This window comes from Anopheles cruzii, chromosome 3, assembly GCF_943734635.1.
Source record: "Anopheles cruzii chromosome 3, idAnoCruzAS_RS32_06, whole genome shotgun sequence".
Taxonomy (NCBI): Eukaryota; Metazoa; Arthropoda; class Insecta; order Diptera; family Culicidae; genus Anopheles; species Anopheles cruzii.
In genome coordinates this window covers 77,650,620-77,669,659 of record NC_069145.1, presented here as the reverse complement: position 1 = coordinate 77,669,659, position 19,040 = coordinate 77,650,620, and the positions used below count along the sequence as shown (strand labels likewise).

Here is a 19,040-nt window from a genome sequence, read left to right as displayed (position 1 = left end):
GCACAGGGCTTAGAAAATGTGTAAGCAACGTTGTTGTTGTCGTTGAACCAAAGAGAGCTAAGCTTAATGCTTTTCCTGCTTTGGAAAGTTTAAAGTGCACGCTTAGCTTTCGAATTGCCTACTTGTAGGCGCTCGATTTGAAACATGTGCGAATATGCGCCCAAATGTATGCAATGCAACGTCGTCTACTTTATCCTGTGCTGCCGTTTCTCTTATGAGTCTTTTAAAAAACCGATAATAAATTTATTTAACTATATAAGTATTTAAATATTATGAGTGAAGTTCCGGTGTTTATTTATGATTTCATACACAAGAGAAACGCTTGACATAAGATCAGGATATTCCAAACATGCTTACAACCGGGTGCACCATCGGCCCAGTGGTGTAAGCAACTAACGAATCAATCAATGGCCCCAGTACCGGTGGGAACTAATTTATTGCTTCATCCCTATTTCCTCCGTTTCCCAGGCCGAACGCAGCTCCAGCGTCACGCTCGATGAACTGATCGGCTCAAGCGGCTTCTGAACCAGTCCTGGTTCCACCCTGAAGTGCACCGTAGGACGTCGGGCGTCATCGAAGACAAGAAGGAAATCGACCACAAAAGCCGACCATCCAGCCAGCCAGCCAGCAGTCTCGAACATACTCATCAAACGTCAAACCTAACGCCGTCAAGCGCCGTCGTTGGGTGCAGTTTCGAAACCGGCAAGGCAAGGCGTCAGCTTCAGTGGTGCATCATGAAGCATCGGAGTGCATTCTTCTTCTCGGCGCTGCCCGTCTTGGCACTGGTCTCGCTGGTGCTGGCGGTTGGCGTATCGGGCGGTGAGCTTACCGACGCTCCAGAGGACCTCGGTGAAGGACTGCTGTTGACTACTGGTGCCGTCGGTGGCGTCACTACCTCTTCCGGGGTGGCGTCGGCCGTATCTACGCCGTCACCGCAGCCCACTGTCGAAAACAGCCAGCCGGATGTGTCGCCATCATCGTCGCCATCTTCACCGTCGGCACCGTCACTGACACCGTTGGTGAACGTGCCGGCCCGGGACGTGTCATCCACGCCACTCTCTACGTCCGTCCCGTCGTCGTCGTCGTCGTTTGGCCCCGAGACACTTTTGCCGTCGTCGTCAGTTCCGCCACCTTCATCTTCAGCGGAAGTGGCGCCACTAATGGCGTCAAGCACAATTGTCTCTAGTGGCCAAACGGCCGTGCCACCGGCCCCGACCGTGCTGCCCTCTGGTGGCTCCGGCACGGAAGCAACAGCCCAAGACACGCCGGCGGAGCAACCGACGGAGGGCTCCGGTCCGGAAGCGACGGTTGTTGCGTCCGCAGTCCGCGACGACGGCGACGACGAGGACGAGGCGAAACCGAAACCGGCCGCCGACCTGGCGGAGCCGGAGAGTGAGACGCCGGTCTTCAGCTTCGGTATCCGCCTGTTCACGGTGGAGGTCGTGACGGCAACGGAGCGCGCCAGCCAGGAGGAGCAGATCGAGCCGACCAACGGAACCCAGGCGGAAAACGTTACCCTCCACGAAGTGGCGGGTGTTGAGCCGAGCCACGAGAGTACCCTTCAGAGTGCCACGGTACAGGACACGGTGACCACGACGACGACCGGTGCCCCGATGGCACCGGTTGCTGTGGATTCGGAACAGGTTGCTAGTGTCGAGCCGCAGGACGAGCTGGCAGTGGTTCCGGTGGCTCCGACCGGCAGCGGTCAACAGGCGGTGGTCACGGTCAACACCCAGGTAACGGCGGACGGCACCCGGCACGAACCATCGGAGCCGCTGGAGTCGGACGGGCCCGAGGATGGATTCTCGAACGAGATTCACGTCGAGCGCAACCTTAAGAACGGGCTGTACCGCATCAAGATCGCCGAGATCACGACGGACGAGTTCGACAACGGGCTGCGGGAGCATGACAACGAAGCGATGCTACTGACGGACTCGATGGGGGCCCGGCTACACCTGCCACCGTCGCAGGCCCTCCACAAGTCGGTGTACCCGAGTAAGATCAACATCGACGACTTCTATCCGTCGAAGCTGGAGGACTTCAAGGAACAGCCGCTGCAGCGCCAGCAATCCAACACCATCCAGGAACCGGAAGCAGAGAAGGTGCTGCGCGAGAAGGCGATACTGCGAAACGAGGACGCCGAGCGACTGTTCGAGTCCACCATCGTGAAACCGTCCGACGTGCTGCCGGTCCTGACGACGACGGCCGAGGTGGACGAGAAGCTGGCCGAGGAAGCGCTGGCCGACGGTCTGGAGCGCCCATCGAGCGTTGGCACGGTGACAAGCGCCAGCAGCGCCACGACGAGTGTTAGCAGCAGCAGCCCGGTGGTGAGCCCGTCCAGCAACGTGACCGGCCCGGACGGTGGCGACATCTCGACGACCAAGATTGAGATCGAACTGATCGATGACACGTCGGAAACGTCGACCAGCGACGAGCGGGCCAGCAGCAAACCGACGACGGACAACATCACCGAGCGGCTGGAGGAGAACGACGAGGTGATTAGTCGCATCGAGGAGAACTTTAAGGGCTTCCGGCCGTTCGAAGGCACCGTGGCCGGCGACGATGACGACGAATACCGGGACGCGATGGCCGGGGTGCAGGCGGTGGCCACCGAGGAGGAACCGCGCAAGGACGACGAGGTGATTACGATCGCTATCTCGTCGGTGACGTTCTCTTCCTCGCAGCAGGACACCACGCAGACGCCCGCCACATCGCCCAGCGCGGTCCCCGAGGACCTCGGTGTGCCGGTCAGTGGCAGTGACATCGTAAAGGCCGATGGCTACGGTAATCTGTTTATCCCGCGGCGCGTGAAGAAGAACGATCCGGCGACGGCGACGAAGCTGGCGCTGCTCGCTAAGACGCAGGCCCCGCTCCGGAAGATCGATTTTGCGGCCACCAAGTTCAACACGGACAACAGTGCTCCCGGAGGGGGTGCCGGTGGTGCGCAGGACCTGCTCGGGGCCGGCGGCAAGAAGGACAAGCCCGAGTTCTCGACCACCAAGTTCTACAACAGCAAGGAGCTGTACAGCGAGCTGCACCATCATCCGCAGCAGCCAGCGAACCGGACAGGGCCGGCCGCGGGACTGAAGCCGAAACCGGGTGCCGCCATCCTGTCGGAGAAGGACATCATCAGCGCGAAGACCCTGTCGCGGCCGGCGGCCAACGCCGCGTCGGCCCAACCGGGTGGATCCGCCGGCTACGGTCGGAAGTCGGCGAAACCGTTGGCCACGCTGGAGCTCAAGCAACACACGCTTAAGACGAACTTTGTGCTGAACGAGGACCCACTGGCCACCGTGAAGGCGCAGCAACCGACCACCGCGGACGGCCCAGCAGCGGAACCGCAGCGCAAGATAAAGTCACTGGGATCGGCCGCTTCGGCGATCATTGCGGCCACGGCGAAGCTGGCCAAACCGGTGCGCCCTTCAACGGCGGCGACCACGACCACGACCACCACCACAACGACGACGACGACAACCGGCAAGAGCAACCCGGTGGTGACCGTGACATCGTCCGGCCCCGGCCAGGGAGCAGAAAACTTAATTACACGCCCAACCGGAGCGCCCCTGTCACGGTTGCACGAGAAAATTAATACACTCGACTGTGAAATCCAAACCATCGCGCCGGACTCGAGCGTTTGGCGTGGCAACGAGACGCACGAACTGGAGCTTCCCGTCACGGTGAGTCACGGGGCAAAGGGGCAGTGAAAGGGGGCGCCCAGTAGCGCAGCAGTAGTTGTAGTAGGCCGTACCGTGTCGGATGATTCTAATTACTGGTGAAAAGTTTCACGTTCGCCCACGGGCTGCGTCGCTGCGGTATCCAACTGGAACTCGGACAAGGTTCGGTTCGGTCACGAAATTGGGTCCCACGTGAGAGAGAGAGAGGGCGACGGTTCGCCGGCAGTTTATTTAGAGAGGGAAGTTGGTCAAATTTAACCAGCCCGAAAATCGAAAGCTTGATTCGGGGTCGTGGGTTTACTGTTTCGCTGCCAAATGATTTAAATTTAATCATCACGATAACCCCTAACCGACACCCGGGTACTAAATTTGCACCTTGACACCGCGAAAAAGGACGAAACAGTTCCGGCGGACTTGCGCTGGATGAAAATAAAATAAGCTGCGCCACGCGTTGCATACTTTCAGGGGTTATGCGTAGGAAACCATTTTTGGTAGCTCTGGCAATTACTCCTCGTCAACTGCCGATGGCTGGTTACGGTTATTGTTGAATCAAATTCAACGGATATGAAGTGCACGGAAATTGAGCTTCTTCAACTTCATTAAGGTGTTTACTGAGGAGATTTCCTGTTGAATGTCGAAGGCTAGACAAACAATTCTCGTCTTTGTTCTGTTGGTGTTTCCGATGCAATTCGTCTAATTCCGGGAGCAGAATCGGTTGGGTACAATGGTAAAAAATATTAAATACATTATTCAACATGCCTTGAGCACACCATAAATAGCTTTACTGTTAGTTTGTTTATGAAACATTAACGGTTGATTGATATTTATTATCCCCATTGGTTCCCTTGGAGTTCGTAAAACTCAACAACTGATACTTCCTGCGCCTGTGACCTGCGGAGCGATCCCGAGCTTTCCCCCAGCTAGGTTACCCTCCCAGCCGTGCTTTGGTCAGGCGTGGACACTTTCCACGTCCAAACTCGCCGGGCCATGCCATAAATAAATTAAATGATAGCCAATCGATTGTTAGCCTGTTCTATCGCTTTTCTGCCGTCCCTTCCCGGTAAGCCCAAATTGCCCGAATAGTTTCAGCTTTTCGCCCGGATTGTGGCCCCCTTCGCAAGTGGGCTTGCACTAATGGCATCGATGTGACATCCTCCGGAAATAAAATAACGAAAAACAAAAACCTAAAATACTCTACGAGCGCCAATTTGAATATCAATCTTATTGCGTCGTTTCGCCGAACGAGCAGAATTTGCGGAACGGAAAATAGGAACCACTGGGAGCCACAGTGAAATAAAAAGGTCCTGTCCCGAGGGGCGGTGGCCGAGGGCCTCATTTGAAATGGTGAACAGTCCGAAGGATTCTCTCCGAACCCGGCCACCTCTCGGCCCAAATGCGAGGCTGATTTTATGTGCCCAATAAGCGAAACCTCGAAGCTCCGGTTCGAGGCTGCTGGCAAAGGAGGAAAAAAACAGGACACCGTTCAATCGGAAAGCGAAATGGCAAGCTGGACGAAAAGCAAAACCGAGGAACACACCGAAAACAAGGCTAATTGAATTAATTTCGGAATCCGAACAAATAATCCGACGCCGCGACCACTGGCCGTATCCGGGCGTGCCGTCGCCATTTTTATGCACCCGCAGCTAGTGTGTCCTTTTGCCGGTCCGGTTGGGTGTTGTCCTTGGTTGCGCGTTATCTTCGGGTGAGTCTGAGCGCGTTGAAATGCGCGTAACACCTGGATTATGTGCTTTTGGCACCCGGCGCGTAAGGTGCCCGGCCTTTGTATTTGCTTTGGGTGGTGACCACTTTGCGTATCCTTATCCGGCATTTCACCCGAAACCGCCCTAGTTCTCGTGTGGGGTGGTGGTCTTGGTGTAAAGTCGGTTCCAGTGGTGTCGGTGGCTGTGGCACTGTCAATAGGCTTTGTTATTCATGACCAATTCACCGTTAGGTCGAGAGTTATGGTAATGCGTTCGAAGGGGCAGAGTGGCGCTAAATTTAAACTAGCTCCCGGATTGGGTGCCTGCCGTTTCGCTATTGTCGTGCTCCTGGCGCCAACAAAAGATGAACAGAAAACAACAGAGCAAAACGATATCTTTGACAAGTATCTTGATTGTTCTTCATTCTTAGATTTCGCTGTTCGGTACCGAAAGATCCCCGTGGCGCGCTCCGTTCCGAGCATCGCAAAACAATGCGTTGCGTTTGTGCAGCCGTAACGGCCGGAAGTGGAAGGACAAAAAAAAAACCGGGGGCTCGGGAATGTAAACGACCCATCTCCGAGCTGCCTTATCCTGGAGCCCCCGGAATGGGCACGATAAACCACCGCCGGTCGCTTTATCAACCGTTCACTTGTCAACAGCAGCAGCGGCGGCAACCGGAAAACACCACCATTTTGTATACGCCATTTACGGTGCGCGTCCTTCGCCTAACGAACGGGGCCGTCGGTGTTGCGGTGCGTCAACGACGTGTTCCGCGACACTATGGACCAGGGGTTTTTGAAATAATGTTGGCCGCTTTTCCCACTTTTCTTTTATTTCAATGTAAAACAAACATTTGTAACATGAAAATGTGGCACAACTCGGCCTGCTTCTAGCTAATTTGCTGTCACTACGGGAAGTTCGTGTTCGTATGCTTCAAAATCGTACGAAAATGTTCCAAAACCAAAAGTCCACTTATGGGATTCTTTATTTTGCTAAGGATTCGCTGCACAAGAGCGTATTACGACGGATGCGACGATGCTACCCACTGTGCGTCACTTTGACGGAGTGTATTTTGCACCGGAGAGTCGACCGGAAATGTACGAGCATGCGAACAGCAGGAGTGTTGTCTTCCGGGTGCCGCGCTCGTCCCGACGATGAGGGATAAACTTTTCCGGTGCAGAAAGGACCTTCCTTTGCACGGGAAGGAAAAAGTCAAGTAAATCGCACCCCGCAGAACGGCACAAACGGGCACTGAGTCTGAAGGCTGATTTCAAAGAGATTCTGCTGCCATCCGTCGGGCAGATCGGGTTTGGCTGCATCACGGGAGTGGGGCTGGAACGTCGGAGAGACAGTATTTACCTTAATTACCACTTGTGGCCTATACCGTTACGGTGTGTAGGTGTATTGTTCTCAGCATCTCGGCCACTTGATTGTGACAGACGAAATTGTGCTTTGTGGTTTGGTTAACAAAATACGCCAATGTGTAAGCAGATATGACCTTCTTTGCATCTTTTACCTAATGCATGCATCAATGAAAACGAAACAATTGTTTACAAACAATCGGTAACATTGCTTTTTCTTTCTGCTATCCTTCATGAAGCTAGATAAAGAAATAGATCTCTACTGAGCACCAAACCTGATATTTAATATTCTTTTTAGCCCAACTTTTAGCCCAGTTCATTAATAGAAATAATCGGTTCAAATGCCAAACTATCAAGTCGTACAGAGCCATGCAGTTACATTAGTCCTTATGGAGGCATGATTTGTACCTTAGTTAAATGCGATAATACTTTTTGCTATAATTTATTGCACATTTAATACAGTTCATCGGGTCCGGAATTTAAATTTAACAAGATTCTGGACTCGACTGCTAGTCGTTTCGATACGGTTACGTTGCTTGAACTTTCCGAAGACTAGAAACATCAATCTCTCAGCGCCCTTCAACATTCTTCCCCATTCAATAACCACAACACTCCAATATCTTCAGCATCATAAAAAGTCCTCATGACCACGTTCCCGTTGTGCCGACCCTCTGACCGTGAGAGGAAATAAAACAGCATCATGTTGCCGACAGCGTAGGTTGCATATTTCATGCCACTTGAATTGAAAACACCACATCATCGCTTTTAATGTGCCGCTCGTGGTCGAAAGACGAAAAGTCGATGATTGGTGGACACCACGACGGGGGTTTAAAGTTGGACTCCGGCACTCCGGCACAACTTCCATGCCGTAAGGGCGCCGTGGTGGGGACCGAGGGGAATGACTCTCGATTTCCGGCACTTCCTTTATGGCCGGTGGTAACCCCATCGAAGCCACTAACCACTCGATTACACATGGTTGAAGAAATTCAATTAATGCACCTATTGTTGGAAGCTCGAAGTGTTATTAAGCTGCCGTCTCATAATGCGCCCGGTTTAATGTGTGCCAAACCCCGCGCCGAGCGGTCCGCAAAACGGCCGGTACCTCAATCTTCGGTACCCAACCCGCAAGAATTTTCTCTTTTTTGCCCGAACTCCGGCCGGCGGCCAAAAATTCGTGCTGTGCTGGTTCAAATTTCTAGCTAATAAATTAATTAATACCAAAGTACTTCGGCGGCCACGGTGCCACGGGTCATGTTTATGTTTTCCACTTTCAAACGGCCCTCATTGGCGCTCGACGCCTCACGTTTTATGGGCTTACCGAGCTGGTAACCGAGCAAACGAATTAACTTTTCCTATATTTCACCACACGCGCCCGCACGGGGCATCGGGGTTTTCTGGCCTAGCCAATGGCCTCCACAGCACTCGGGGTCCTCTTTCTTTCGCTCCGCCGCAGCCGGAGGTGGGTCCGAAAGGATCTCCGATGATGGAAATTATGCTCAGCTGCAACATAAATAATGCCGCGAGTAAAAGTCGTTTGCATGCCCGGCGCGCTCCGGGTCGGGTATCGCTATATGTTGCCGTTAACAGGTTTTTCGTTTTTTTTTGTTCGTTGGGGTAGGTAAGGTTTCTGCTAGTGGTTTGCTTTATTATTCGACACTTTGTCAAAAACGTGAAGCATGAAATTAATGAACGAAAATGAGAAAACGGTGGAGCCAAATGGGCGAAAGATTTTGATAATTCCACAACAAACCGTTGCCCGAGGCCGGGTCGCACACGAGGACGATGAAACAACAGTTCAAAAGGGATTATTAAATACGAGGTTTAGTTGAATTTTTGTCTGCTTTTCAGCAGTCAATTAGGGGGAAAATGAAAACAATTAATTCATCCTGTACAACATAATTATTTGGATTTAACATTTCAAATTTACTTTTTTCCGTTTAATTAGCGTCGTGCAAACGATTGTTTTTCCTGCTACCAAAATGGATTTCAATTTCATTGTGGCTTGGCAACCAATTACTCGTAAACTCGGAAAATAGTTTACTTAAATCCTCAAACGTATAGCGTACTTCGTGTTCCGGGTTGAACATTTTCAAGGCCGGTTTGGTTGCAGTCCCAGCAACGCTCACAGAAAAGGGCAATGCACAAAATTAAATTGAAACCTACATGGCACGTGAAAATGTAACCTAAATCGGATCAGCATTTTCCTGAGGAAAATTCTGAGTAGTGCAAAAAAATGATCAATTTGATATCAGGTGATTGATTAAGTATCTACGCTCCGAAAGTGTGTAAATTCTAAATCAAATTTAGCCATACTCATGACCTTTCTCTACACAATTTTGTGGTTGTGACTCATCATCGAAGGTTCTGAGGCAAAAGGTTCTTCCGATAGAAGGGCAATAACTGTTATGATTCAGTGTCCGAGCGAACCAAACGTTACCATTTTATGGTGGACCACTCCATCCCAAACCCGCCATGCATCTTATTTGCCAGCAATGATGCCGCTGCGACGCACTTACGCTAACATCTATCGCGAACAACATTTCCGTATTTTATCCATTTATTACGACCCGACATAATGGCAGCATTATTTACCTGGACAAGCTTTTTAGCCATTTGCTTCATTACGCGCCAACCCTCCCGCTCGCTGCGCAACTGTTGCATAACTGCACTTTGCGAGGACCAACCTCGGTCGCGGAAAAAAAACCCGAAACCGATTACGAAAGCACTGCCAGGCCGCCCGAGATACCCAAGATGCTAGTGAGGACTAATTGATGCACGTTCTGTAAATAACTGAAGCACCGTTCCCTACGTCCCAACCCCCGAGGGGGGAGAAAGAGCGGATGAAGGAATGCACCGAAAGTATAATAAAATTTGAATAACGATCTCCGCCGATGGCCATCACCGCTTTCGGTGAAACTTTTGAGCGGCGAAACTTTAAAAAGAAGGTGACGGTCGTTTGATCGAACTCGAGCGTGGCCCCGGGAGCGTGGCACACTATCTTTCGCAACGGAGCACCGACCAGCGAGTCCGGGCGTCCAAAAAACAAAATGGCGAAGTACGTAGTACTCGGTCGGTAGTGCCAACTTTTTCAATTCTATTCGCTGATCGCTGGTTTGCTGCCGTTGCTGGAATAAATTAAAGTGAGAGCATAAGTTTGGAGTTCCATCTCCGTCCACCGTGCTGACGGTTGCTGATCTCGGGTTCTTTCCGTCAGAAACTTGGCCGCAGTGTAGCCTCCGTCGGTTGGCCAGTTGAGTAGGTCGGGTGGATTTAAGCTTTCTTTCACTGGCGCAATCCCGGGCCAAGTGCGTTTGATCTAGTGTAGCGAAGTGAAGTGCAGGGCCCTTGCCCCGATCCTGCGCCGTTCTCTGTCTTCGGTTCTCCTGTCGACCGCCCGACCGGAAGTTGGGTCTTGTCGTAGTGTTTTATACTTCTATCTGCAATCATTCGACGAGAGTGCTTGATGTTGGTAATTATGGCATTCTCCGGAGTGGCGGTGGCTTTGATTGGCATTTCTCGCAGATTTCGCTCGCAGACAGAACCGGAAGCAGGAAAAATTCCTCTGCTCGCCGCCAGAGCCAACGGCGAATGGAAGTCCATTCATCATCATTGACTTAATGACAGCCGTTCGATGGGGACGGGCTCGTGGATTTATGGGTTCGATTTACCACCGTATGGTACGCTTCGAAGGCTTTGATTATGCTGCGGCAACATATGCAATCGGCTCGCTCTCTCTCTCTCTCTCTCGACGTACCCGACACCGGAACCGGTCGCGCTTGGCCAACACGTGTACCCTAATGGGGGTCGCTAGGTGGTGGAGGTGCCGAGCAAATGGTTGGCTCCCTGCGCCCCATCCGGTGCATGCATCGAGTGATAATATTTCAATTTGTATGCAAATCTGCACTGTTAATTTATCGCTTTCCAAATCCCGCTCCCCAGCGCCGGATGATATGCAGGCGGTAAGAATTATGAGCCGCCCACCAATCGACACGCTCCCTTAATGATATCGCATATGCATGAGCTCCGGCCCCCCCGGGGGGACCATTTCCGCGCTGCAGTCCGCCGTCCGTCCGACTCGTTATTTATCACGCAACCCCGATACGGCTAATGTCGTTGCACCCAAAAGTTCATCGGCGCTGGCCGCGTCGATGTTGTTTTTATGCTTATGACTCGCTCCTTTTATTAGCAACTTGGGTGAGCAATAGAAAGCGAACAAAAAAATCTGTCATAACTACAACCACTTCATTCGCCACGTGGGAGCCCGTGCGGTCCGCCACAGGATCGTCCGGCTTCTGTCCATTAAGCTGTCAGACGGGATGGACGGAACGCGCTGATGGATAGCTACGAAAAGGTCCATCCCGGGTGGCCCGTACGTGACCGTAACGTTTGTGGCGCGTGCAGTTCGAGTCGAGTGCCCGCTTTTGGAGCGCTTTTCGGTGTACCTCAACCGCACAACAACACAACCCGGATCCATTTTATCCGAGAGCTACCCGAGAGCGAACAATAATTTCTCATCCCCTTCCGGGCGAGCCGCCCGCGGATGATGGCTTAATGGTGTGAGCGATCCGGTTCCTTCTCGGAAGAAAGCCGGCAGCGAGGCTCTCATTGCTATGCACACACACACACACACGGACACGCACAGAGACCACAATTGATAAAATACAAAACCCGGCAAGAAAGACAGCGATGCGGCATCCGGTTGCTGCTCCGGTGGAGCGTGGATTCTTTCGGGAGCCTCAAAAGTGATGTGACAGAGCTTGAGAAAGGATAAAGGAATTTAGACTATTTGGCCGCCGGAGTTGTCAGGGCAAGGGTACCGCCGTTACCGGGATGGCAGTCATAGATTGTGCCGCGATGGCGCGCAAATGCGGACGATCGAAACAAATGGTTATTTCCTTGTTTACTACACCTCGAGGCCATTCAGGTAGGTGTCGACGGCGCGGAACCGGGCCCCAGTGTTGCTTCGGAGCTGGGGCGCTGGCTTTCAATGGTTCCAAAACCGAGCCGGGCCTCTGATTCGTGATGATTCCCACAATTTGGGATCCACCACAATAACCCGTTGTCTGCGCCCAACAAAGGGCTGTTCCGTGGCGCAAAGGACGATTTTGGTCCGATGAAAATTTATCGCCCCAAATTTTGCCGGCAAACGACCGGCGAATGTAACGGGAGATCATAACGGATAAGCGGTGTGGCGGTTTGTTGGCATTTCTTCGTTGCATACCTTCGGGCGGACTATTCGGGTGGAGCGCCGCGGGCCGGTCGCTGGGTAGTATTTTATGTTTGATTTTCGAATTTCATCCTGAAGTCGCATTCCAGATAAATGCCAAAAATTTGCGAATAAATCCGTGGCCAACGATCTGCTATCAGTGCGTTGGTTCTACAGGCGCAAAATGCTTACGATAATCGGATCGGAGCTGTGCCGAGTTTTCTGAATGATTCTCATACTTTTAGGATAACCACAATTCCACTGCTAATTCTACATTCAAACATTGAAAGAACATCGACTTTTCACGTTAGAAAGCAACGCCAGCTTAACGGCTTATGGTTGCTGGACGAAAAGCCTGGCGTATTTACAAATTACATTGTTTCTAAATTTAGCTCCATTTCCATGAAACCGGATTTGGTCTGAGGTTTTGCGATCAAATAAGGATGCGGTTTCATCGCAAAGTTTCCGATTGTTTTGCGAATAGTTGCTTAAGTATGTTTAGTTCCAGGTTGCCCATAAGCCAACTTCGCTTAAGCGTGTTTTTCTTTATGAATTCAAACTATTCCACCGTTCTCTGGAGGCAAGCAGCCTTCTTCTAGCACTTACCATGATTGCCAGGGATGCTTGACGGGCGCAGACAGCCGTATCCTGCAACTCGGGGCTCCACATACTAATGCGGTACAATTTGTTTCCATATTCTGGCACGGTGGCCTCTGTGGCCCCGGCTTCAAGCGGGGAGTTTCCCAACGAAGCGCTACACTTCCGGTATTATTTCCACGAAGCCGTTTGCTATCCGCCCGGGCCCGGGGCACAAGTTTGATAAATTTCCACAGATAAATTGCTTGGCTGCTCGACAAGCGGAAAGCAGAAACGCTACTCCCCAGGCTAGCTGGCGGGGCAGCCAGCCAGCCAGCCAGCCAGCCAGCTAGCGGTAGATACGCAAATGCCCCGTCTAACGACTTGGCTCGGGGAGGGAGAGACGTGGCAAAGGACGTGACGACTAAACAGGGGTTCTCCATTCTTTGCTCCACAGACGCCCGAAGATTGTTCTGCCGGTTCGAGCTGCACACCGACCACGATCTCGTGGGAAGGCACCGCCGACATCCAGTCCGGTGACGTACTCATAGTGGAAATTGACGACCACCATTTGATCCCGTCCAACTACAACAAATCCTCCGAAGGGTAAGTTATTCTTATTCCAGGCTCGTTCACCGAGCAGCATCCGCACCGCAGCGCATCGCGCGTCACACGGGAGAATATTAATATCAATGTAGCTCATGAAGTTGGCGACTTAAAGCAATTACAAATTTATGCAACGAAGCATAAGGCATTAGGAATGTGTATTTAAATTGTCGTTCAGGAAGCTACCATATGGAGATACTTTGGGAACATCTGTACAACGCCTTTATCAAACAGATTTCCTTTTTAGAAGCCTTCGGCGGCTTTTTGACAAATGTTGTTAAAAAATAATTTGCAGAAGGAAAGATCAGCCCAGTTAGCAGTTTTAGCTTACTGCATACATTAAAAATTAAAAATTGCTTAATTTATTGATATATGGATAATGGTTAAAAACTGGTGAACTGTTATTACTTTCGGGCTGACCTTATAATGGCGATCATTCTCAATACTCAGAAACCTAACTTTGCCGTCGTGCTCTGGAGCCTGGAGAACTGGCCGCGTTTTTGCACTGAGTCGTGGAGCTGTTGTGGCAATCCAATTTCGTACCATTTTAAATATTAATGCACCATTTTTTAATTGCCTTGCCAGCGTAATGGTACACCTATGCAGCATATCGTTTGCATATTTATTAGACCCAAATTAGTGCCCAAAGTATCCCGCTCCAACCGACGAGCGCGCTTTATGACCCACGCTGCCCACGCTGCCCCGCGCTCCCCACGGTCCACCGTTGCGTGGCCGCCGCTGCTGTCCACCGTAAAGAGTCCCACAATCCCAATCATCCACCGGTTTGTCATCTGGGTTTTAGCGAAAATGGCGCCCGGCCGATCCCGGCGGCTGACAGTTCCACTTACTCTGCACATTATTTTGATTACATTATTAACTCTCGCGTAGCGTAGCGGAAACCGGAACCGGAAAAGGCACGCTCGGCCTCGGCCCCGGCCCGGCTCGGGATCAGGGCCCTTGCGGAGGATCAGCTCCGGGACCGGCGAGCCTTAAATTGTGCCCACGCAATCATGTTTCCTTCCCGGCTCGACTTGAGGCCCGGGAGATAAGATTGTTGCTGCTGTGCGTGTGTAGGTGAGTTCGCTCGCCTCGCCTCGCCGCCAGGACTCGCCGGTGGTCGCAGTAATCACTTTTCACAGCCAACCGGACGTGATGAATGTGGTGGCGCGCTTGGCGCGAGGGAGGGCAACGGGTGGTAATGGCCGTTCCCGGAATCCTTGATTTTTCGCGCAAAAGAGGAAAACTCGCACAGGAAGTTTTACGTCTCCCTCCGGGTTTGCCGCACCCGCCCTTAGCGCCCGTTTTTCTCATAATTCTGAAACGGCGAACGAGTTGAGGGTCAAACCGACGGTCGGCACGCAAACGGTCGAGACGGCCCGAGGCGCCATTTATTGCAAGTGGTTACGCTCATTTTCACATCCCCCCGTCAGGAGGTGCGACCACCCACCCGGCGCGGGCACGGGTTCGGTCGCTTCGGCCATTTTCCATTTTCCTGGCTAGCGCTGCGAAATAAATCATCATTTCTTTCTCCGAGGTCCGGCTTTCACGCCGGATCTGGTATCCGTTTCAGCCCGTTACTTTCCCTCTCTCTCTCGCTGACTCACGGTGTGCTATTTTTTGTGTACGTTTTTAATTAAAATCAGCGCCCATCACACGACCGCCGCCGTTTATCAAGTTACGCGGCTCGGCCACGAGAACTGCGACATCACCGAGGGTGTCCTGCTCGACATCACGCCGCTCGTGGCCGACGGCAAGAAGCTGGTCACCCTTTACGACAAGGATCTGACGGAGGGAATTAATCTGCTAATTGGTAAGTAAGATCTTTCGCTTGATCCTTTTCCGCTTTCCCTCCACGCGGATTCCCTGCGTGCCGTTTGCTGGTGAGCCCTCCGGTGAGTCGACGCGTCAGACCTTCCGCGTAATGGGCCGCGTTTAACAGGACGCAAGGTCCTTTCGCTCTCTCTCTCTCTCGCTCGGACACCGTAGGAGAAAGGACACCGAGAGATCGGCAAGTTTTGAAGCGGCCTAAGGGGCCTGCCGACACCGAGATATTTCGATCCGACCGAAATCGCTTAGTTGGGCCAAAAGTTAGTCTCCTGGGGCGGGCAGGGCACCCATGCCGGCACCCGCTGTGGGAGAGTCCTTTCCCCGGGGCACACGCCGGCACCCGATGGTAGGTTTATCGGGCTACCGGCACAGTTTTGTCCCTCGATTCCGAGCGTTAAAGGTAGCTTTACGTGACGCGAATGAATATCGTTAGCTCTCCGGCGTGGCCGAGCCTCTCCGGATGCCAATGGCTGATCGGAATGTGGAGAAAGTCACCAGCCGCCACACCGACGACGGCGGTCGATGGCTGCGTTTACATGCTTAACTGATAAAAGTTGTGATCCGTGCGTACGGCGTGTCGTTGAGCCGCACATTAACGATCCATTGGCGCGAATTTAGGCTAATTATTGGCGTGTGTATGGTGTACAGATTGTTTGGGAGGCAAACAGATTTTATTTAAGCGAAAGATGTCGTGCGTTGTATCAGTAAATAGTATCAGATATTGGATTGTTGCTCTAGTTTTATTTTTTGCGAAGAAACTGCGAAGGAGAACTTGAAAAAGACGTTGCTAAATTATGCGGCATATCGGTGTTTTCTGGCATCAACAGTTTAATTTATTAAAATACGCCTAAAGGTATGCAATCCATTTGATGATTAATTTTCGAAATCATTTTATTTAACCAAACAATACTCTATTGTGCCGTGTGTACCGAGTTTCAACGTTCAATTAACTCTTTATGATAGAATGGCAACGCACAAAATGTTTTTTAAAGCCCCTTTTGGTAATCAAAATAACCAGAAGACATTAAAAATTCCTACTGCCACAGATCGAAACAGGGATTTATTGAACCTTTTGATGTATTACGATAGCCGCACCGCATGAAAGTTAAACATGGACGTGCGTCACATTTAAAACAATGATTCGTACCATAATCACGCGCTTTATTATGATGTCCAACAGATCCTTTTATGGTCATTTTAGAGCGCTCACTGCACTGCGAACCGTTCCACTACACAAACCAGCAACGCTTTAACCGTCCAAAAGCACGGACCCTGCAGTTAAAAAAGGCATCACTTATCCTATCGTCTCGACTGCGCTCGTCGATTTCGATTCGCTCGATCGGCTCTCGACCGACACCGGCCAATGCGGACCATTAAAAATGATTTCCCACACTAATTTTTCTCGAAAATTTTCCCATCCCTGCCACACAGTCGTCTCGGAGCAGTGGGGCCAGCAGTGCGTCCGGCTGAAGGTGACCGTCAAGTCGGATAATTGTGGCGAAAATGCTGACTGCTCCGGAAAGGGTGTGTGCTATTCGAACAACTCCATGGTAAGTGGCACCGGGAGCGGTCCCAAAACTCGTTCCACAACCACACAAAAAAATCACATTCACCGAACCCCGCAAAGGTTGCGGAACGGAACAATAGAAACAGAAAAATGGAAAACCGGTCGAAAAAACAATCAAAATTGCACACGGAATCGAACCGAACCGAAACAGAATCAAAGGCCGGGTCAGCGGCTCATCAGCGTTTATTATGTTCCGGTACGGTTCCGTCCAGCACCGGAAGCGAGTGCGGCGATGGCGGCCCACAGACCGACCGGCGAACCAAAATGGCGACCTCATTAATGGTGTCATTGTTGGAGGCTCCGTCACCCGGCGCTGACATAGCATTAAGCGAGACGCCGAAGCCGTTTGCGGCCCCGCATTTGTCATGGTAATGATGATGATAATGCTGCTGAAAAGGACGATGCAGATGAGCAGCGCAGTCAGCATGCCGGGGACGCGTGGCCTTCGCCACGGAACTCTGTCACCTCGGCCGAGTGGCAGCCAGACCGGAGCCATCTTGGCAACAAACTCCACCAGCACCACCACCACCACATATTCAATTGATTTCTCTACCTTCTTTTTGTCCCCCTTTGCATCTCGCTCTCTCGCTCGCCGATGGTCGTCCAACAGGAAGGGTACGAGTGTCAGTGCTGCAGCGGGTTCGCCGGAACACACTGCGAGGAGATTGATGCCTGCAGCCCGTCGCCCTGCACCAACAACGGAATCTGCGTCGATCTGTCCCAGGGACACGAGGGCAACGCTTATCAGTGTCTCTGCCCGTACGGTAAGTGCACGTTGCGTCACAATCGTCACACTTTTCACGCGCGTGAAGCGGAACCATTTTGAACACCGGCCGCGCATCGGTGTGTGTGCGTGTGTGTGCCTGTGGTTGAATGGCAAAATGGTTGCAGCCGGTTGCAAATGAGCAATTCCGTTGCCGTTCGTTTTTCGTGCCGCTCGAGATTCTTGGAATAATTTTCCGCTTCGCAAGCCGCAAGCCATTGGGTGGTCCCAAAAGCACTGTCACCATTCGATGTTCGACGACAAATCTTTGACCGATGCCGAGAGTAATTAAATTTCGTGGTTTCGGCGGCCATCGTACCAATACTGCCTCGGATTGTTTATTTTTTATGTCACGCTTTACGTCATTACGAATAAAGGTGATTTCTGTGTCAATTGAGGGAGCCGTAATTTTGGATCGCAATAACCAACTAAAAGTTCAAAGTCGTAGATTATTCATTTATGTGAATTAGTTTCAAATTTCATTTAAGGTACGGTTTTTACGGAACCAAATGGGACTAAATTTAAACAAAATAAAGCGATTCTTTTCCTTGATTACGATAGTTAAATAATTGACAGAGTTTCACGCAGTTTTGTGATAATTAGTTTGAAATCAATACTTGCTATATTTATATTTGTAAAGAAATAGCTAAGTCGAAGAAATGGTAACCTACATTCAAGGTATTGACTAAATGGCTTAAGTGCCCGAGAATGTTCGTTTTATTGAATATGTTTTAAGCCCATTTAAGTTCACTTAAAATTTGTCTGTGGACCAATCTAACAATTTGAGCGATTCAAACAAAATGCTCTTTCCGTATCAGTGCTTTTGAGAGGACCTCATCCTTATTAAAATTATGCTGCAACCGAGCACACACACATAACGGTGCACCTTTTCCGTGTCGAATCGGACCACAAATGACTGCACTGATGACGTTGGTGGGCATCCACCCGAAAAACATTCAACGCGCTCCGCTCGGTACTGCTGGCCGTAATATTGAAATCCTTCAATTACGCAGCACGCACACGCACGAAAAATCACACAAATTGCCACAATCAGCCCGTGGCGCCGCAATTTGTGCCACCAACAAAACGGCAAAGCGGAAAACACCCGAAGCCGTGCGTACCGAGAAATAAAACATACGAATGATAAAACCTTGCTCTACCAAACAATCGCGGCGATCGAGAAACGGCCCCGAGAAGAAAGGGCCGAAAGTGCATGAATAAATAAAAGTAAAACGAAGTTAATGCCTAATCCTGGCACCGCTTTATTGCCGCCGCTGTTTTGCAAATAGAGCCAACAAATCCTTCGTGCTACGCGAGCTCAATGGCCCAGGCCGAGGCAGCAATTTTGGGTCGTGTTTTTCTCCGCGGGGCACGAAATTTGTTACCCGTCGGTCGCGTGGCCGGCGTGCACTTTTCCGGTCGCTGAACGCCGGGCCGGGCGAAAATCAGAGGCACATAAAAATTTATGTCGTTCCGCGCGCTTCATTTGCATCGCTGTGTTTGGCCGCCGGAGGCCTTTATCTTTTTCTCTTTGTGTTTCGGTTTAAGTTTTGGTGTTTTATTATTGTACCTTTGCTCGCCGGCCCCAATTCGTCTCTATTTCCGGAGCAGCGGCCGCAGATTCGCCGCCGTTCCGAGTCGTATCGATAAAATATCGAACTGTATGATCTGGCTGGCTCGCGGCGGACCAAGCGACTCCATGACTCGTCCATCATGTTGCCGTGCGCCGTGCGGTGGTTGGGATTTTATGTGGGAGCACA

General features: G+C 51.3%; 1 protein-coding gene across 1 annotated transcript in view; it reads left to right on the top strand.

Moving 5' to 3' along the window:
• The first annotated feature begins 734 nt into the window (after positions 1–734).
• LOC128271048 (uncharacterized) overlaps positions 735–19,040 on the top strand; it is a 31,630-nt gene continuing 13,324 nt past the window's right edge. The window contains exons 1-5 of the mRNA XM_053008480.1: positions 735–3,677; positions 12,975–13,123; positions 14,767–14,933; positions 16,382–16,500; positions 17,128–17,281. Coding sequence (XP_052864440.1) covers positions 735–3,677; positions 12,975–13,123; positions 14,767–14,933; positions 16,382–16,500; positions 17,128–17,281 — 3,532 coding nt within the window. The remainder of the gene's footprint in view (positions 3,678–12,974; positions 13,124–14,766; positions 14,934–16,381; positions 16,501–17,127; positions 17,282–19,040) is intronic.